This window comes from Apostichopus japonicus, chromosome 8 (assembly GCF_037975245.1).
Source record: "Apostichopus japonicus isolate 1M-3 chromosome 8, ASM3797524v1, whole genome shotgun sequence".
Taxonomy (NCBI): domain Eukaryota; kingdom Metazoa; phylum Echinodermata; class Holothuroidea; order Aspidochirotida; family Stichopodidae; genus Apostichopus; species Apostichopus japonicus.
This window is the reverse complement of record NC_092568.1, coordinates 5,781,952-5,800,000: the sequence shown is the minus strand read 5'-3', so window position 1 is coordinate 5,800,000 and position 18,049 is coordinate 5,781,952. Positions and strand designations below refer to the sequence as shown.

The 18,049-nt window shown below is 34.8% G+C and overlaps 1 protein-coding gene across 1 annotated transcript; it reads right to left on the bottom strand.

Moving 5' to 3' along the window:
• Positions 1 to 2,257: 2,257 nt before the first annotated feature.
• Positions 2,258 to 16,531, bottom strand: LOC139971223 (cholesterol 24-hydroxylase-like). Its single transcript, XM_071977500.1, has 13 exons — positions 16,371 to 16,531; positions 14,579 to 14,921; positions 14,075 to 14,152; positions 13,220 to 13,301; positions 12,200 to 12,360; positions 11,163 to 11,301; positions 10,578 to 10,697; positions 9,840 to 10,147; positions 9,267 to 9,351; positions 7,988 to 8,098; positions 6,358 to 6,446; positions 5,645 to 5,711; positions 2,258 to 3,070 (listed from the first exon to the last, which is right to left on the bottom strand). Exons 2-13 carry the CDS (start codon positions 14,716 to 14,718, stop codon positions 2,927 to 2,929), a joined length of 1,524 nt encoding a protein of 507 aa, XP_071833601.1. The 5' UTR covers positions 14,719 to 14,921; positions 16,371 to 16,531; the 3' UTR covers positions 2,258 to 2,926.
• Between the last annotated feature and the right edge of the window lie 1,518 nt (positions 16,532 to 18,049).

Below are 18,049 nucleotides of genomic sequence, written 5' to 3'. Positions count from 1 at the left end.
AGCGGAAACGGAACGTAGAATGTTGACAACTTAAATAAGTTGTCTACAGACACGATATTTATTGATTCGATCCGAGCAAAGTAAAATTAAATGTAAGACAATTTTCTTCGAATTAACTTCCCAAAAAGTATAGTTGTCATTTTTAAAAAAAGACAAAAACCCTGAAAAAAAAGCTAGCTGTATCCAGAATTTGACACTTTCCTAAAATCAGAAGGTTGCTTTCGAATAATCAACACCGTGTCTGGTGAACCGACGACCTCTGCATTGGAAAATCGATGATAGTTAAACATTGACAATAGGGGTTATGATTTTATTGATATTTCATGATAATTATAAAGTGATTGTTTACTAATTTGAAGGCACTTAACTGATGCATGCCGCCTTATGCTGAGTCAACCAATCACATGTGAGCTGACAGCTGTCTGGAGCAGTGTTACCACACGGTTTGATTGACCATAATGCTCTTCATCTACAAAACCAAACTCTGTCCTTATTTAAAATCGTTGGAAATTAAATCAAATTTACCATTTATTGCAACGTTGTCAAGTCTCACCTGACAATCTCCTCAACACAACATTTTGCACTAAGTTGGGTTTTGTAGAAGCAGTTCTGTTTAAATGAACATCACTATTTTTTAACATGAAGCTATTTGACAATTTGATTGTTTCATATTCAGATTACGTCAACTGGCAAATACTGATTGGATAGACATCCTGTGTCATGTGACTCGTCTCATATCTATAACACATGTATACCTGTTTCTTTTACTTTTACCGTCTGTTTTCATAATGAAACATTCATATAGAAGAATGCTCATACAAGATCAATTCTTTCCTGTCATCCATTAAGGTTATTTTTACCTACCTCCATCAATTGCTTCGGCGCTGTTTCTTAATATTTAACCGCATGTTTGATGAAAACACAAATTCAATTGTTCAATAACGTATCGTACAATAGACGATTTCATAAATACTTGATGTTTTCCCCCCTTTTACTAACAGTCCTCGATAAAAGACCTTTCTCTCTAAGAAAACATGAAAAATCACTGCAAAGTAGTTATACAAGCAGACCAGGTTGCATGAGGGGTTATTATGTTAACATTTGTATCCATTAGTTCATGAGCAGGCAGACATTAATACGATACATTCATTGTATCAGATGTATTGTGTTGACGGAGGTATATAGCTCCTCCAATCTATATTTAGCTGCTGCAGTAGCTGCTATCCTAGTCAGGTATATCATTTGTCTTTGCTGCTAATTAGGCCATGTCTACAGGCCTGGGAATTCAACAAATATCACCATAGCAGGGGTGCCCAGCTCTTCTATCCAACTGACGTCACATATCGACAGTGTACTTTTTAAGTTTACATGTCCCGTGTTTTCATTTGACTCGTATTCGTGTCGACACCTTTTAACATATGTCTGTTTCGACGTTGTATGTGGGAAAAAGTCTGCAGCAGGCTCAAAGACGAAGCAATCAGAATTGAGAAGTTGAAACAATTGGAAAACAGATTTATTCATGGCACAAAACAATCGACAAGACATCATTAATTTAGTGCTACAGTTCTGTTAATAAGAATGTGGACTTCTGACAACATTATCTCATTTCTTTAAGAATATGAGTTCAGTAAATATCAGTTAATGTTAACATTAAAACAGCCACGTGTGTGTGTATACGGAACGTCTCTCACCAGGTCAAGGCACCTGTGTTTAAATGTATTGTGATGCTTTGTGTCAATTATTGTCCATGTGATGTCTAATGCTTCGAGACAGAGGAAGAGAGAGACTTTAAGAATAAATACTCTGTTAAGCCTTGCGAAAACCACTTTAACAATTATCTCCCTCCTAGGTGAATAAGATTTTCTATAAAATCAATAAAATCAGTTGTTCGAATAAAGGGCTGACCTCATTTGCATATACGAATCAGGGCAGCAGCTGGCAATGACATTAAAGTACAAGGATAATTATTTTCTCAGTTTTTGTGTGAAAGAAAATTTTGGCAAAGACCATTTACACTGTATTTGCAAGAGTGAGGCTGGTGTGAAATGAACAGAAGAAAAATAAAATCATGTATGAAATCACAGGTACTTATTAAGAAATCTTTCGTGGTTAATCATCTTAATTAAGAAAAAGAATGTACAATATCATTTTCCGTCTTTGATTCAATTAATGTTATTACCGTTATAACACAAAATATTGTGAATATAAACTCAAACATCAGGCATATGGCTTCCTTTATTTGCTGTTTTTTTGTGTGGAAATTTTCATATTTTATAATTATAGCTTATAGGTTCATCTTGATAAGATGAAATTAATATCTTTAGTAGCACATTTATTTCAGTATATTTTTTGGTACGCCGGACGCACACAAACTATCACCATAGATGACTATGTCAATCAAAGACACGTACAGAAAGCATCTAAAAAGGGCGTAATTGAAGATGTCAATTTCTAACTAATAATTTGGAAATACACATTTAATTACATTTAAGGCATCCCTGTAACCACTTATCGCTTTGTTTTTAGTACTTGTTTAGTTTCTTTATTATTATTATTATTATTATTATTATTATTATTATTATTATTATTATTATTATACATTTACTAGAGAGAGAGAAGATAATACAAAATATTTCTGGATATTTTAACAGTTAAGAGGAAAACCATGTCAACGTGAAAATTTTCATAAAATAGCATTCTTTTAACAAATGCAGCTGTCAATAGAAAAAACCAACAAGAAACAAACCGTTAACTTTTAAGCATTTCACCTATAGTGGGTCTCTATTGCTTTTGTGATGGAAGTTCACATGTTATGCAAAGGACACGTGTAGTCATGGGAAAAGTTGAAACAAAACGGGAAATGAACCTGCTTTTCTTAATTGATACTTTCTTTCTCCTGTTTCCAAGCCTTTTCTTCATCCTCTTTTCAGTGTTTCCTAGACTTCAAATAACAAAGAGTTCCGTCTTTCGGTTTCGATGTTACCTCAGTAATCATGGTAAAGCTTTGGCCTGGAACTAGAGATATATCAAATCGCTGTATAAATTTGGCAAGAACGACTTTGGCTTCCATCTAAAGAGAATACGAAAGTAAAAAGTAGGAAGAAGAATTAACAAGAAGAAATTTAAGGTTAAGTAAAATGTGATGAACTGTAACTATGTAACCATACACAGAAACATACATGAACGTGATACAGGGTGAATTATACCTTGTACATAAACTTTATGTGAGACCAAATCAGAATTGTAAGTAAAACGGAAACTTTTTTCGAGTTGTATTGTTTGAATAGGACACTATAGGATTCGGGATGAAAAAAATGATTTACCTTAGGGGACTAGACTTATTATGAACAAAAAATAGATTGACTAATAGTTAGATAGTCCAGGTAGTAGATAATCAAGGAAGTTGATAGTCCAAAACCTAGATGTCATATACAGGAAGTGGATAGTCCAGGAAATAGTCCAATAACTAGATGATTCATGTAGTGGATAGTCCAGAAAATAGTCCAATAACTAGATGATCCGGGAAACATATAGTCCAGAAAATAGTCCAATAACTAGATGATTCATGAAGTGGATAGTCCAGGAAATAGTCCAATAACTAGATTATACATGAAGTGGATAGTCCAGGAAATAGTCCAATAACTAGATGGTCCAGGAAACATATAGTCCAGGAAATAATCCAATAACTAGATGATTCAGAAACAGACGTATTCCCTAAACAGCTAATGTCGTCTTTTTAAGCGATACAAAATATTTTCTTGTGTTCATATAAACTACTTCTTCAGAAATTAATATGAATCTGTTTGAGAGAGAAAAGGCTAAGGAGACGCGGAAAGCTGCTTTAACTGTGTGAAAAGTCATTCTTGTTAGTTTAACGCTCGCGTGAACGTTCGATATCTTACTATCACTGACGTCATAATTTCGAAGGCTACTGTCGTCTGATGTCACAATAGAGGGAGGCTATTTTCTCTATAACGCCATAACATGAAGGTCACGGCTATAAGTCTATAAGGTATGAATCTTAGGATTTCATTAATATTTCCGTTTCTATTCTCTGATGTCAAATATAAATGAAGGTTACTGTTAGGTAAAAGAGATATGAGTATAAACATGGAGCTATAAACAGTTTATAGCTCCATGGTATAAATAACCTATTTTAACACATTTCTTCCCAGGAAGAACCTTGGTCAGGTGATGTTATTGTTTAGAATGTGCACATCTGTCACTTATTTCACAGTTATGACGGATATTTTAATAAACATCAAATTTATAGAGTGTTATGATAAGTTTTCCATGAATGGAATGCCAGGAGTGAGATCTATTTTGTCTGAAAGCTGAAAAATGACAACACGATTCACAAATTGCGTAACGTTTATACGTGCTGGCAGGAGTATAATCAGTGCGACAAACACTTATTGATTCAAGTTCATCTAGCCTTAGATTGATTGTTGTGACAGGGTGAAATGCCAATTGTCGAGCTGTGGAGACTCTACACAGCTCCTTCAGGGTAGCAAGATAGCTAGGTTAGATTGGTAAGGGAGTTTAGCCCAACCTATTTCAATCCTTTGTCAATCTAATCACTTGAATTTCACTAGAATTATTGACCAATAGGATTAAGTAATATACTAATATTGGAATTCCTGACCAATAAACTCTGTCCTTCCGAGGGGGCAGCACTCTGGGCAGCCCGAAGAGGATTATATGCCCTACACACACGAACTAGGAGTATCCCGTCTACTTAGATTAAACTATAGTGATTCAAACTTCGGATTAGACAACTCATTAATCTTGAACTATGATTGGATGAAAAATGTGTCACATGACCAACTAGACATCTGATAATGATATTACAACTGCAATCGATCATGAATAACTTTGATCTATGATTATGGTTTGATATGTTCAATGTATGATATTTTGAGAGACTATGAATATGATATATATTAGGGGCATTGTCAGTCGTAACTAGTTGGAAATTACACAATTAGATGCCACTCAAGTTGTATTTTACTTTTCTGTTGACGAATTACTTGTAACCTATCAAATAGATTTATCTTCACATGAATTCCACCACCCTTTCTTTCTTTAAATCAGTATTAAATGTGATTTATAACATCATGGTTGCCCTTCTTTAATAAACATCCTGAAATTCTTATTAATATATATTTTTGCTTTTAAATTTCATCATCTAAACAAGGTCGACAACTGTCCTGATTGATAATGTAAAGACTATATCACAAATGGAATGTTTTTGATGTGTATCTTTTATAGGTGAAGTCACTCGAACGTTCAACTGTGAGGGGAAACTAGATCGGGCTAAGCTGTATCTAGCACACTGGGGAACAAACAGTTCCTTGATTTGACAGCCTTATACAGATAATACAACTATCTGCTCATCAGGTTGAAACGATATACTAATATTAGTCTGTGCATAACATTCTAATGCACATTTGAACAGTGTAAGGGAATGAATTAAGGGAATACTACTGTGTGCCAGCGTCAACGATGTCTTTTCATCCGCTTTAAATTACCTTCTGCATGAATGGACTAATCCAATGAGTGTTAATTCAAACGAGATGCGCTGATTACCGGATATAGCCTATGTTATGTTATGAAAGATAAACTTAAAGTTAAATGAACTTACTAAAGCAAAGTTTTGTCCAATGCATGATCTAGGTCCAAGACCAAACGGAAAATATGCATACATCCTCCTGTATAATAGAAAGATAATTCAAGAAGAAATGAGAAACATGAACAGATGGTTCCATGTTTAACATTCAGTGACCTCAGAACACACAAGGTTAACTTTTAAAATGTGTGGTGATTGCATCGGTCACCGTGAATAGACGAATGACACTCACAGTGTATCACTTATCTTACCTTAGTTTACCTCACCTCCTCCCCCCTCCTCCCCCTCATACCCTCCCCCCGCCCTCCCGTCCTTCTCAAAGTAAGAATGCAACATCATGGGATTGACAGAGTTTATAGATAAGAAGAGTTATCTATTCCACAAATGATGGTACCTTCGTCGAACGGACGAAAGAGACGCTTGATTATATAGTATTTACGCAAATGTACGCCAATGTAACCGTTCAGCCTCTGGGTGGTGTGGGTGTGGGGATAGAGTTGCGTGTTGCGGGCATAATGTATTGTGAGGGAAATCCATGGAGTAATGCTCTTCTTACTAATTCTCATGAAACAATGCTGATTGATTGTTGACAGCGTTGTACAGATATTTCCATTACTAGTTTGTTTCCCTTCAAACGTGGACTGAACAGATAAAAATACATCAATTTTTCAATCTCTGGTGGTAGAGACAGATACTGTATTTTTAATGTTCTAAATTTATCCTCCTACCTTCGGTCCTCATTTATCCATCTCTCGGGATCAAACTTGTCAGGTTCATCGAAAAATTGTTCGTCCGCAATCATCGCTTGATGATGCAACTATTTTGAAGAAAACAAAATATTGATTCAAGTTTTAGAAATATCAACATAAATTCTCAGTGGAAGAGTATAACGTATTTTCGTGATTTCTGCATTATATAAAAATAACCAATAGAATAGATAACTTAAAGGGTGGAATGTCGCCTCGTCATAATGACGTCATACCAAGTTGAAACAAAGACTTTACATGATACATACATGGGCTATATATTTAAAATCTTTATAAATTAATTTGTTTTTCAAAACTAACTTCTAGACAGAATGACACACAATATAAGTTATAAACCTGTCCTGCGTTTGCATATTAAAATTGAGGTTTAATGTTTTTGTTGTTTTCTCATTAAATGTTAAGGCTTGCTGTCCAGTCGCTTAATCTTCTTTTTTGCTGTCTTCGAAAGAACATTGTTCAATAATATACGGTATGGTATATAGTATTATATATGGAATAGAATGTATGATAAATTGAGATGAATCGGCTTTAAAGGGTAACCATGTCTTGTCAAGTTTGGATAGATTTTTTTCAGTCGCTTAAAATATAATAACAGCGATCGCGTGATGTCATTCTCGCTTTAATTTCGTTTTGGTTTCCTTCACTAAAACTAACATAATTAGACCAACTATATATGATAGGTTGTTAAAAAGAACATAGCTTACTAGTATAACATGCTCTATGGTACTTTATCATATAAGCATGCATGAAAGCCATGCATTTCCAGATAAGAAATGTGTTTATGTTTTTATATGCAGTTTGTATATACCAGCTATATACATTTTGTCATAAACGGCCTATAGGTAACTTCTTTATGTAAATAATGTGACGTTACACGTTTGGTAGGTTTTAAATTAAGCAATCGTGTACATATTCGTGGTGCTATTACGTTACTTTCCACATTTCATCCCTGGCTTCATTTAGAGGGCGCTTGTAGTTAATTTATTACATGATAACAAACAGGGAATTGTTACATTGCGGTATAGGAACTTTGACGTTATTCTAACACTCAGATATGTGGGAATACCCTCCAATCCAACTAAAGGGGTCTATGCAGTCACAACTCCGACTCTCAATGAGTGAGGTATTTATTAATCTTTTTAATAAAAAATCATTTTCCTCTCACGAGATATGGTAAATGAGATATGATATGGCACCTTTGCTGTGATCGAAAACCTTCTAATTTCATGCCATAATTTCTTCAACGATTTTGGTTTTATAACATAGCAGATTATATATCTTAAGTAGCACTGTCCATTTTCATGGCAATTACAAAGCGAACTACATCATAAATGTAGAATTCAGCTTTCGTAATGACAATGTAAAAGGACGTGTAAAGCATTTTACAGCAAACAAGAACATGAATGCGGTAAACTGCCTTAGCGCCACCACTATCCAGCCTTGTCATTAAACGTAAGTACTCGCGAACTTATAAGCAATTTATTTCAAAAAATATTATGATTTCATTATGATTTCATTCATTCATCATTTCTAATGGGGTTTTCCTTCGATACTTTACAATGTGAGGCAAACAATACAATAAAACACAAACCATGAGAAACGTGTTAGCTGGTATTCTGAAACCGCAAGCGATAAATTCTTTGGCGCATATCTTGTGTATACCACCAGCAGGACCGTACAATCTCAGTGTCTCCTTGAAGAGCTGATTAGTGAAAAAAAAACAGCCATTGATATCAAATACAAGTAACAGTTTATAAACCCTGCAGGGTATTCAAACGTTTTTCATTGGTGACCACAATTTTCACTGGTATTATCTTGGCCAGTGGCGGATGTCTTTAACATTGGGGGAGGGGTGAAGGGGGGGGGGAGGCCCTATCCAGTTTGAGGTATTCTCATATTATTAAGTCTGCTTAGTTGCAAAATACTGTTATATTTTGGAAGTTTTAAAGGTCGGTTATATGCTTAAGATTATTCCATTTCTGTTTACCACAACTTGTGTCTGCAAGTTCGTTTCTCTTCCGAATTTTCTCTCGACCCTAAAATGCCAGGTCGCGATTCCCATTTTGCATGCATGGTATACACACGGTACTATGAATGCCATTTATCAAGACAGACTTATATATCATTGTTTTTCTGGACGAAGTAAATTTATATTAGGTATAAGAGAATCCACGTCTTGTGAAGTCAGAGCACAATATCGTACAAATTGTATGGAAAAGTTAAAACAATTGAGATGTTAATGCAGTATGGTCATATTCTATGAAAATATCGAGCAAGAAGGACAACTATCATGCTTTCCATATATTTAATAAGTTTATGTATTCCATCTTGACAAAGGGCATTTAAGGGCTAATGCATGTACTAGTCACACAGCCATAAAGTATAGGTACAAATATATATTCGAAGATACTAACAGAAAGAAAAGAAAATGGTAAAGGAAACAAAATAAAAAGAATAAGAATTGTTTTTAAGGAAAACGAGTATCACATCTTATTCCCCTATTTAGGTTTTAAAAGATGTCAACTTATTGAAATGAACCATTGCAGTTATTCAAATTTCTTGATGACGTCAGCTCCTCTCTTCCTGCACCTATTGTACCAAAGACATGCTTCATTACAAAACATTTAGCAGTGTCTTTATAGTTTTTCAATTTTAATTTTTAATCATCAAGGTTACTTTATCAAGTTTGCCAAGGGTGAAGGATTTGTGTGTTTGGGGGGGGGGGGGGGTAGTAATTATATAGCCTATGACATTTGGTGTACGGACATGCCCCCATTTGGCAGAGGCATAAGGGAAACCATACTTCCAAGAATATCACGTATACAGGTAATTCTATATATAAAGCAGGAAAGCAGGATTTTGTACATTACCCGTGCCATATATTCTAGCTTGTTCAGTTCGTTCTGTGTGATGTCTTCCTTGTCCCCGATCACCTCATCTACTTCCTGTTTCAATCTGTGAAATAATTTTTATGTCGGACAAAATCAATCACAGTTTGAACTTTTGGAGCACAGTGTTTCTTTTTAACAGACAAGAAAAAAGAAAATCTTTCTAAACCGCAGTATTTACCTAATTTATAAAGAGAAACTGCAGCAAATCCACAAATATGATCCCTCGAAATTGATCGTGGATCTGCTGGTTTGGACGTTCCTATGGGATAGCTTTTGCTCACTAAGTCTTGTTCTACAACATCAGATTGGCTAATAAGGTGTCAAATGACCATTTCTGACAAATCGTGCCTGAAAACCAACATTATAGCGTACAACAGTGGAGGAAATGGAGTGGAGTGCTTATTTTACAAAATAATGATAAAGTGGTATTCTATGTTATCTATCTACAATATTGCGGTAACGTAGGAAAGGAGGGCCTTTAAACTGACATCACAAACGAAGCCTATAATAATAAATATATCTACCACAACAATAAACAGAATGAGCTCTTGCCTTTCCATTATGTTAGGATAGCGGCCTAAGCATAGTATTGTAGATGCTAGGAGGTTTGCAGTTGTGTCTTGTCCTGCTATAAAAAATGTCACGAATTCGTCAAGAATTTCTTCTAGACCAAAATTTAGGCTTTCTTTCAAACTCTCAGATGCTCTTAGGATGAATGAGAGGATGTCATTAGGGGTATCTTCTCCTCGTTTCATCTCCTCCATCCTATTAAAGATAGCATCTTTTGCGATTTTTCGGATCAGTGAACCACCATCCCGCACGTTATTACGTAATTCACGCATTGCCTTTCTGGGATCATACTGAAATATATTAGCAATAAGAAATGCAAATAAGTAAATTGTAGACCTCGTGTTGTAATTTGTATGATGATATCGTATATTTATCAATGTACTTTAGAAGATAATACTGTAAATATGAACTATTAGCATGTAGGCTACATTCAATGTCTTGTTCTGGCCTTAGATACCGATCATACTTCTATGTGACTGCACAGTCAATATCAAACTAATTCAGATGTCATACTTTCTAATTTGTTATGTATACAGGACAGATGACTGCAACAGGCAAGTCTGTAGATAGAATTCTTTACTTTATATAGCCATTTTATTTTGCCGATAACAGCTTGTTGGCAACCACAGATTACTGTGAAGTGAAAACACATAAACTGAAAACCAATTGAACTGTCAACGTAAGCATGAAAACTGTCCATGTACAGTTGCTACCTCATACCTCTGCAATTATACTGTTGTGGAAGAGTATCGATCCCGCTTTAAATACGTAGGATATAGCTTTAGTAAGCTTGTTATCTGGGTCAGCTATAACATTCAAATCCTTCATACCGAATGTTGACTGTAAAAGAAGAAAATATGAGAAAGATATCTAAATCATGAGACAACATAATTCCTTTCAAATTACTTCTAAATAGACTATATAGAGTAAACTCAAATAATAGATAAAATATTAAATAAAAAAAATCCAAAAAAAAATTGAAAATAGTTCTCGACCTTCTGCGAAAACATTGAAAGGAATAATCTAGAGGTACAAAAAGAATTTAGTGATGGCGAAATATATGAGTATAGTATAAATAGAAGAGGGGAGGTGGTGGTGGATGTAATTCATTTGTATGTAATTTCCAAGTTACCTGGTACCCACTTCCTGGTACAGCAGATCCTTGAAGAATATTTATCTTTCCTTACACCTGATGACAATTTTCTATCACATAAGGCCAACTTTTTCAACGTCTTGACTGTCAGGGGTATATACAGTTTGTGCCGGATTTTGTGTCCATACACCAAGATAGATATACACACTTACCTTACCAATGGTATCTAGAGTGACCCGTCCACAAACGTCCGCCATTTTGACCTCGATTTTACCATCACCAAATTGAGACAGATAATTCACTGCTTCGTCTGCACATTGGTTAAAAATACCAAGCAGACCTAGCAGATACCTGTTGGGAAATATTAGGTTTTCTTTTATAGATATTTCATTTTTCCTTCTGTTTTCAAACCAGATGTACAACAACTACTGGATGCACACAACTTATAAGAAACAGCCTTTTAATTTTTCCCGTTCGGTTTTATTTTATTAATAATGTTTCCTTTGTTTGTTAAGTAATGAAATTCCTTTTATAGTAGACTGTATCCATGGCTTTTTTACTTTCAATTGTGCTGAATTTATTTTCAACCCAATTATGTTACAAGTAGGCCTAGCCATAACAAGTGATATGTACTTTCATCTGATACTTTGTTGATTTCATTTTCAAAGATTTAAGTATCGCAGAAATAGTTGACCTTTGACCTTGGTGTCCACGTGAAGTGTAGATGATCCAATGAAAGCATGCACTCTTACCATGTCACGCACATGGGCGTCAAGTACCTGCAACATTACCGTATCATATTTTTTTTCAGTGTCGCATAGCATTAATTATTATACAGTATACACATACAAAAAAATACGTGCATGTTTACATATATATTCACATAACATTTCAATGCTTTTTATTAACTTTTATTGTATGGATGAAAATATGACTGATTCTTGTCTGACAAATATGTTGCATAAATGTTCTTTCATGCAACACACTAGACATGGAATGTTTCACAGTCCTGATGGAAAGAGAGATGGGATGAGCATGACGTCAGGCTACGAAATGATGACGTCATGTTTGTTATTCGTCTTGAGGATGCCTTTTGCTATTAAATGTATCTAACCTAGAGCGGAGTAGAGCCATAGTAAACTGCAGCACTGATTTAAAATGGTGACTTGACAGTTGACGAGTTGCAAGTTTACTTTTGGTTTTGCTGAGGCATGCAGTCTGTGTGGTTTACAAGGAACTGTGGACTTACTTTTTACGGAACGCTGGGTCAAACAATTTTCGTTGCATGCTCCATTTTTCATGATTTGTTTCGGTGAACAGACCACGCCCACCGATTCTTTGACCAAACATCCAACCAAGACTTTGAGCAAATGTTTCCGGCTTCTTATTCTCATTATTGAATGCTACTTCCTGTCAATGAAGAGTAATAAAATGAACGATGATCTAAGAACCATCACATATGCAAAAATATTCCAGTCATTCATTTTAGTGGTCTTATAAAATATTATTGACCAGTTGGTTACGTTTGCATTTTCTCATTATTTTGCCTCATTTGTCTTGTTTCGATTTGTTCCCGTTACCTTAGAATAAAACATCTTCAAGTTAATGTCTGTTAGATTAAAAATATATCAGCCACATGGAACCATTCCAAGTACAATGTATATGGCGCAACATGTATTCTTTCTATCATCGTCCATATATATATGTATATATGTATGTGTGTGTGTGTGCGTGTGTGTGTGTGTATATATATATATAGACGTGTGTATATATATATATAGACGTTTATAAATCATATTGTCGTATATTAACCGGTATGTAACAATTACAACCACAAATAAAGAGTATAATATAAACACTATATAGAGAATGACAAACCATGTTTATTATTAATACCAGCAAATCGTATCTTAATATGCGACACCGTTTAATGAAGTATATTATACTATATAAACATATTTCAGTCATATACACTCTATTCCCTGGATACACGGAATACATGCAGTATATATCATATATACTGACTGGTTGGTCACTCCAGTAACACATGCATGTGCTATCGGGTTTGCCCCCAGCCAAGTAATGTTATTCTCATTTTTAAGGCTGTCAGTTATTGTCGACCGAAAATCTCATCGACCCATGAGTTTATAGAGTCCTGTATATGATCTTAAAGTTATCGACTCCTTGTTGGTTGGTATTCGCTACTTTGGAACCCCCCCCCCTCCCACCTCATAACGGACTATACGAACATATTAACTTATATACTTACCTTTACTATGGCTGGCTCTGCTACTACTACTATAACATTGTGTAAAAGGTGGACCACAAAGATAGATCCAAATTCCTTTCTCCTGTTCGGGATAAAGACCAAAGTGCGATAAGAAGTTATCTCTTTTACCTTTTAAAAGGCTAGAACGGTAATGACCTGCATGGTTTACGTCTGGTTAACTAAACGAACTTATAAGGAAGATAAGATAGTTCCACTCTGTTGATTTAAAACCAATCTTTACTCATAAATGCAGGTATACACTGACATGAGCCTTTGACGATTGGAATGGCCGCCAAGTGTACATGCAGAGAACGTTCACAAAATGAGCCTTAGTCAAGTGTATACGATAGACCAGCCCATATCTAGGCTCTGTCACCGTGTGGGGGGGGGGGGGCATTCCCATGCACCCATGTAGACTAACGCTCACCTTGTCAAAACTGCCAATAGCCTATAGTTGTGCTTCCCAATATTTATTTTAGACGAAGGTTCAGGCACATTAACGTACAGACTATAGTACTAAGCCGTATAAGGTGCTTTATTACAGGCTGTGGTTTGCGGCCTATACTAATTTAGATAGTATTGGTAGCCGAACAGTAAACCACCTGTTGAATTTGTTCCTCCGCAAGTTATAGGACGAAGATAGTTTTTGCCCCCCCCCCCCCACAACCCACACACACTCAGATTTCCTGGCTATGCAAGGTTGCAGCTGCGCAATAGACAGACAGAGTTGTGAACTTTCATTAACATTACTATTACTACGTGTAGCCCTTTGACACACCACTAAACCAGAATACCAGAATGCATTTTTTCATTTCTATTTACGGAAATATAACTAATTTAATGTGTGCTTCTTACCATTTTGCAGAGAGCTGTAAAAAATAAATACCCTTGGTCTTATTTTCAATCACTTCTCCAAGGTTACCCAAGAAGAAACTATAAAGAAGAAAAAAAGAAGAAGAAATATGTCAATCATATATTTGTCTACGTCATGTAAAACTGTATAAAGTATAGATAATATACGCCACTACAAAGTGTATGATATAAGTATTAAGTGGGTGTGAAATTAATTAAGATACTGGCTGTTAAGGTATATACCCTCATATCTTTCCAGAACTTTTAATCATCTTTCCCTCGAAGCATTATAACTGATCAGTTAATAAGCGGCCTACGTGATATATATACGACATTTAAACACATTTTCTTTATTACGTCTGTGATGAGTCATTGATATAACATATAACATAATGTAACATAATGTAATATAATGAAATTGACGATTTTCTTTACCGTAATTCACAAAACACCCTGTTCTGTGCATGGTTGTGGGTCGGCAAGTTGTAGATGCCAATTAAAGCTTACCTTCTTCTCTTTGGTCCCGGTAAATGTGCATATTTGCGATGTTGATAATGAATGTAAACAGTGTATAACACAACCGCACCAGTTATGCTGATCATAAGCGCTTGTAAGACCCATGTAGTGACGGTCCAGAGCACACCCATCGTTAGACTTCTGTTTCAAGTTATAGTCTTGTTGTATTCGCCCGGGCTGGTAGCTATGGTAGTTGTGGTGATGATGATAATGATATCCCTTGGACGTATCCTCTAATTGTAGAGTGTTGGTTTATCCGGTTTATCTTGCCTGTGTATTCCTTACATGGTTATTAGCCGTAAGGCTATGCCGGGTGTTATCTTTAGTAAGCTTCCTGTAAAGGTTTACAGATCAATGGTACGAAGTTCATACTGTTATATTCAAAGAACTGAAATTTGAACTTTTATCAGTCTTTCTACATAGAGAATATTTCCATAGATAAGTAAAACTAATCATTGGCCTATGACTGATCAAACATTTCAACAGCAGCAATGTAAGATTGGATTCAATTGATTTCTCGAACTATGGTTATGACTGTATGGACAGTTCTTTTTTGTACACTTAGTATATAGGTATCGTATGCGGTATGCATGCGAATTAAGTCTGTTAGGTATAGGTATTGGATTCCTTACAACCAATAACATACAGTCAATGTATATATTATGCATATTATGCATATATTATATATGATAAAATGACATATGAAACATGCATCACCAGCGACATTGTGTGTTTCAAAGTATAGTGGGAAGGGAAAGGGCCGGGGGTACCCCTGAATCAAACCATATCCGGCTGGTGTCAAGAGCCGAAGTAGCAATATCAACTTTTGTATGCAGCATGCAGTAACGTATATAAATTTCAAAGCTTACTTGTGGACCCGTATATCAACGGGCGGGGGGGGGGGGGGGTCGGTGGGATAGGGGAGCGGCTACATGTCACGTTTTAAAATTACCTCCAGCTTAATTATTTGCTGGTGGTGTCTGATCAACATGAAGGGAGTGGATCTCCTTAGAATAGTCCGTTCCGATAATAAACCCTTCCGAAATGAAAATACATATATAGATTCCCAGAAGAAAGCAAAATGGATGAAGTAGGGGGGGGGGGGGTAGGGGGAGAAGAGTATAACTGTCAGTCTGTTATCTTATACTGAAAGAAGTGAAACCTATAAGCTACTTGTTATATTATTCACAAACTCTGATTAGGGCTTTCATATACGTGTTTGACCTGCTTCAATATTAGATATAACCCAACACTCTACCGGTATTAAGATTGAATCGATCATTTCAGTCTGAGCTGCAATAAAACTTTGTGTTGTTAACCATTTTATGAACACAAAACTGCTTTTGCTGTTCAAACATATCACTATTTATCCGAATACTATACATTCTTTGACACCATGAATATAATATCTATAAATTGTACCACGTTTGAGTGAAGTAAGTCTTTGCTAGCCTGACTGTGGAGGGCCATTATTATTATTATTATTATTGTAACCGTTTGTGTAGAGACAAAGATAAGAAGAAACCAAGATTTCGCCTGGATATTTTACATCTATTGCTTGGATGAAAAACACAGAAAAATATATATATATATATAAATTCTCAATTAACGTAAACAATATATCACAAAAATAATCGATGAATCGCAAGCAGTGCAAAACATACAAAGTATCACATAAAGACTAGAAAATGCAACGAAAACCTCAAAGACGCAGCTCAAATAGTTTCTACAATTACACATTTACATTGAAAACTCCATAAACCGTAATAATTAAAACGTATACCTCTTTGGTATCTTTTACTCCTAACGCAAATTTGTTGACAATTAAAGGTCACAAAGTATCAGTATTGGTAGTACAGGCTGCCACACCCTGGCATAAGTAACATGTAAAGTATATAGTACAGAACTCTGGTCATACAACTGAGCCTATACGCAGATCAAGAATGCCAATAAGCCCTTTGATCTCTTTATATATGGCACTTGAAGGAATGATCAAACAGCAGACCTTACCTACTGACCTTACCCCTGCTGAATAAAGATGAGGTACTTCCTCATTGGCCAAGAAGAAACACACTCTCTTACAATTACTTCAAAATTATTTAGTAATATTAATATTTATATTAATATGATTAATGTGATTATTAATTGTTATGAATCACATTTTAATGGACAGAAATGTTATTTATGTTAGTGACCTGTTTGATGAGCATAATAAGCCGCTAACTTTTGTAAGGTTCAAACAGGTTTTTAATGCTGATATACCTTTTACTTTGTATTGGGGTTTAATAAGTGCAATTCCCCACTGGTGGAAAATGTCAGGTTGCCATAGTACTGATGTTATGAACAACAATACTATCATGTATTATAATGCCATTCGGGCTAGCTTTATCTCTCAGCATATCTATAAAATGTATTTACATCGTTAATCAATAGTTCCGACTGCAAGATAGAAGTGGAGTTGCTCCTTTAAAGATCTGACCGAAAAAGATTGGGACAGGTTTTTTAAGATTCCATACTACACTGTATTAGATTCAAAGCTCCAATACTTTCAATTTAAAATTTTTACATCGTATTATTGCAACAAATAAACTTTTAGCGTTGATGGGTATAAATGATACAGGGGTTTGTTCCTTCTGTAACAGAGAAACTGAGAATATCGAGCATCTATTTTGGGGCTGTAATTTTACTGGGTCTTTCATATTAGACGTAGAGAATCGGTTTCAAAGCAACAGTTCTTCTTTTCAAAACGAAATATTTTTTCGGGTACGGAAATGGATATAGTCACCCATATAATTTTCTTATAATACACATGAAGTATTATATTTATGATTGTAATTGAAATAAGAACTTACCAAATATTTGCGATTTTTTCTATAAATTTAAGTTTGCAATTGATGTTGAACGTTATATCCATTCAAAATCAAGTAAGTGTAAGAAAGATAAAGTAAGTTACATTCAATTACAACATGCATTTTCTGAATGCCCAGAGTTCTTGAAATTTCATCAAAACATGTTCTATGCAAGATTTGTAAAAGGTGATTATAATTATAACAATATGTATATGCTATATTGTTTTAATAGAAAATATGCTGAAAAAATGGAGAAAAAAATGTGATTATTATGATTAATATGATTATGATTATTATGATTAATATGATTATTATTATGATAATTATTATTATTATGATAATTATTTTTATTATGATTATGATTATTATGATGATGATGATTATTATTATTATTATTATTATCATTATTATTATTATAATTTTTATTATTATTATTATTATTATTATTATTATTATTATTATTATTATTATTGTTATTATTATTATTATTATTATACTCGTCGCGATCCAATCCGCTCAGTATTGTCCATAGCAGAATAAATCAACCAGCAACTACAGCTATTGAACGAGTCAGGTACTTGTGCTCGGTAGTGTCTATTGGTCTGTCTTACAA

Coding starts and splice junctions, on each gene's coding strand:
- LOC139971223 (XM_071977500.1), bottom strand. CDS start 14,718: ATGGGTGTGCTCTGGACCGTCACTACATGGGTCTTACAAGCGCTTATG. Junction 10,148..10,577: donor ACAACAGTATAATTGCAGAG/GTATGAGGTAGC, acceptor AATATATTTCAG/TATGATCCCAGAAAGGCAAT. Junction 6,447..7,987: donor CAGCTAACACGTTTCTCATG/GTTTGTGTTTTA, acceptor TCTTCAAAATAG/TTGCATCATCAAGCGATGAT.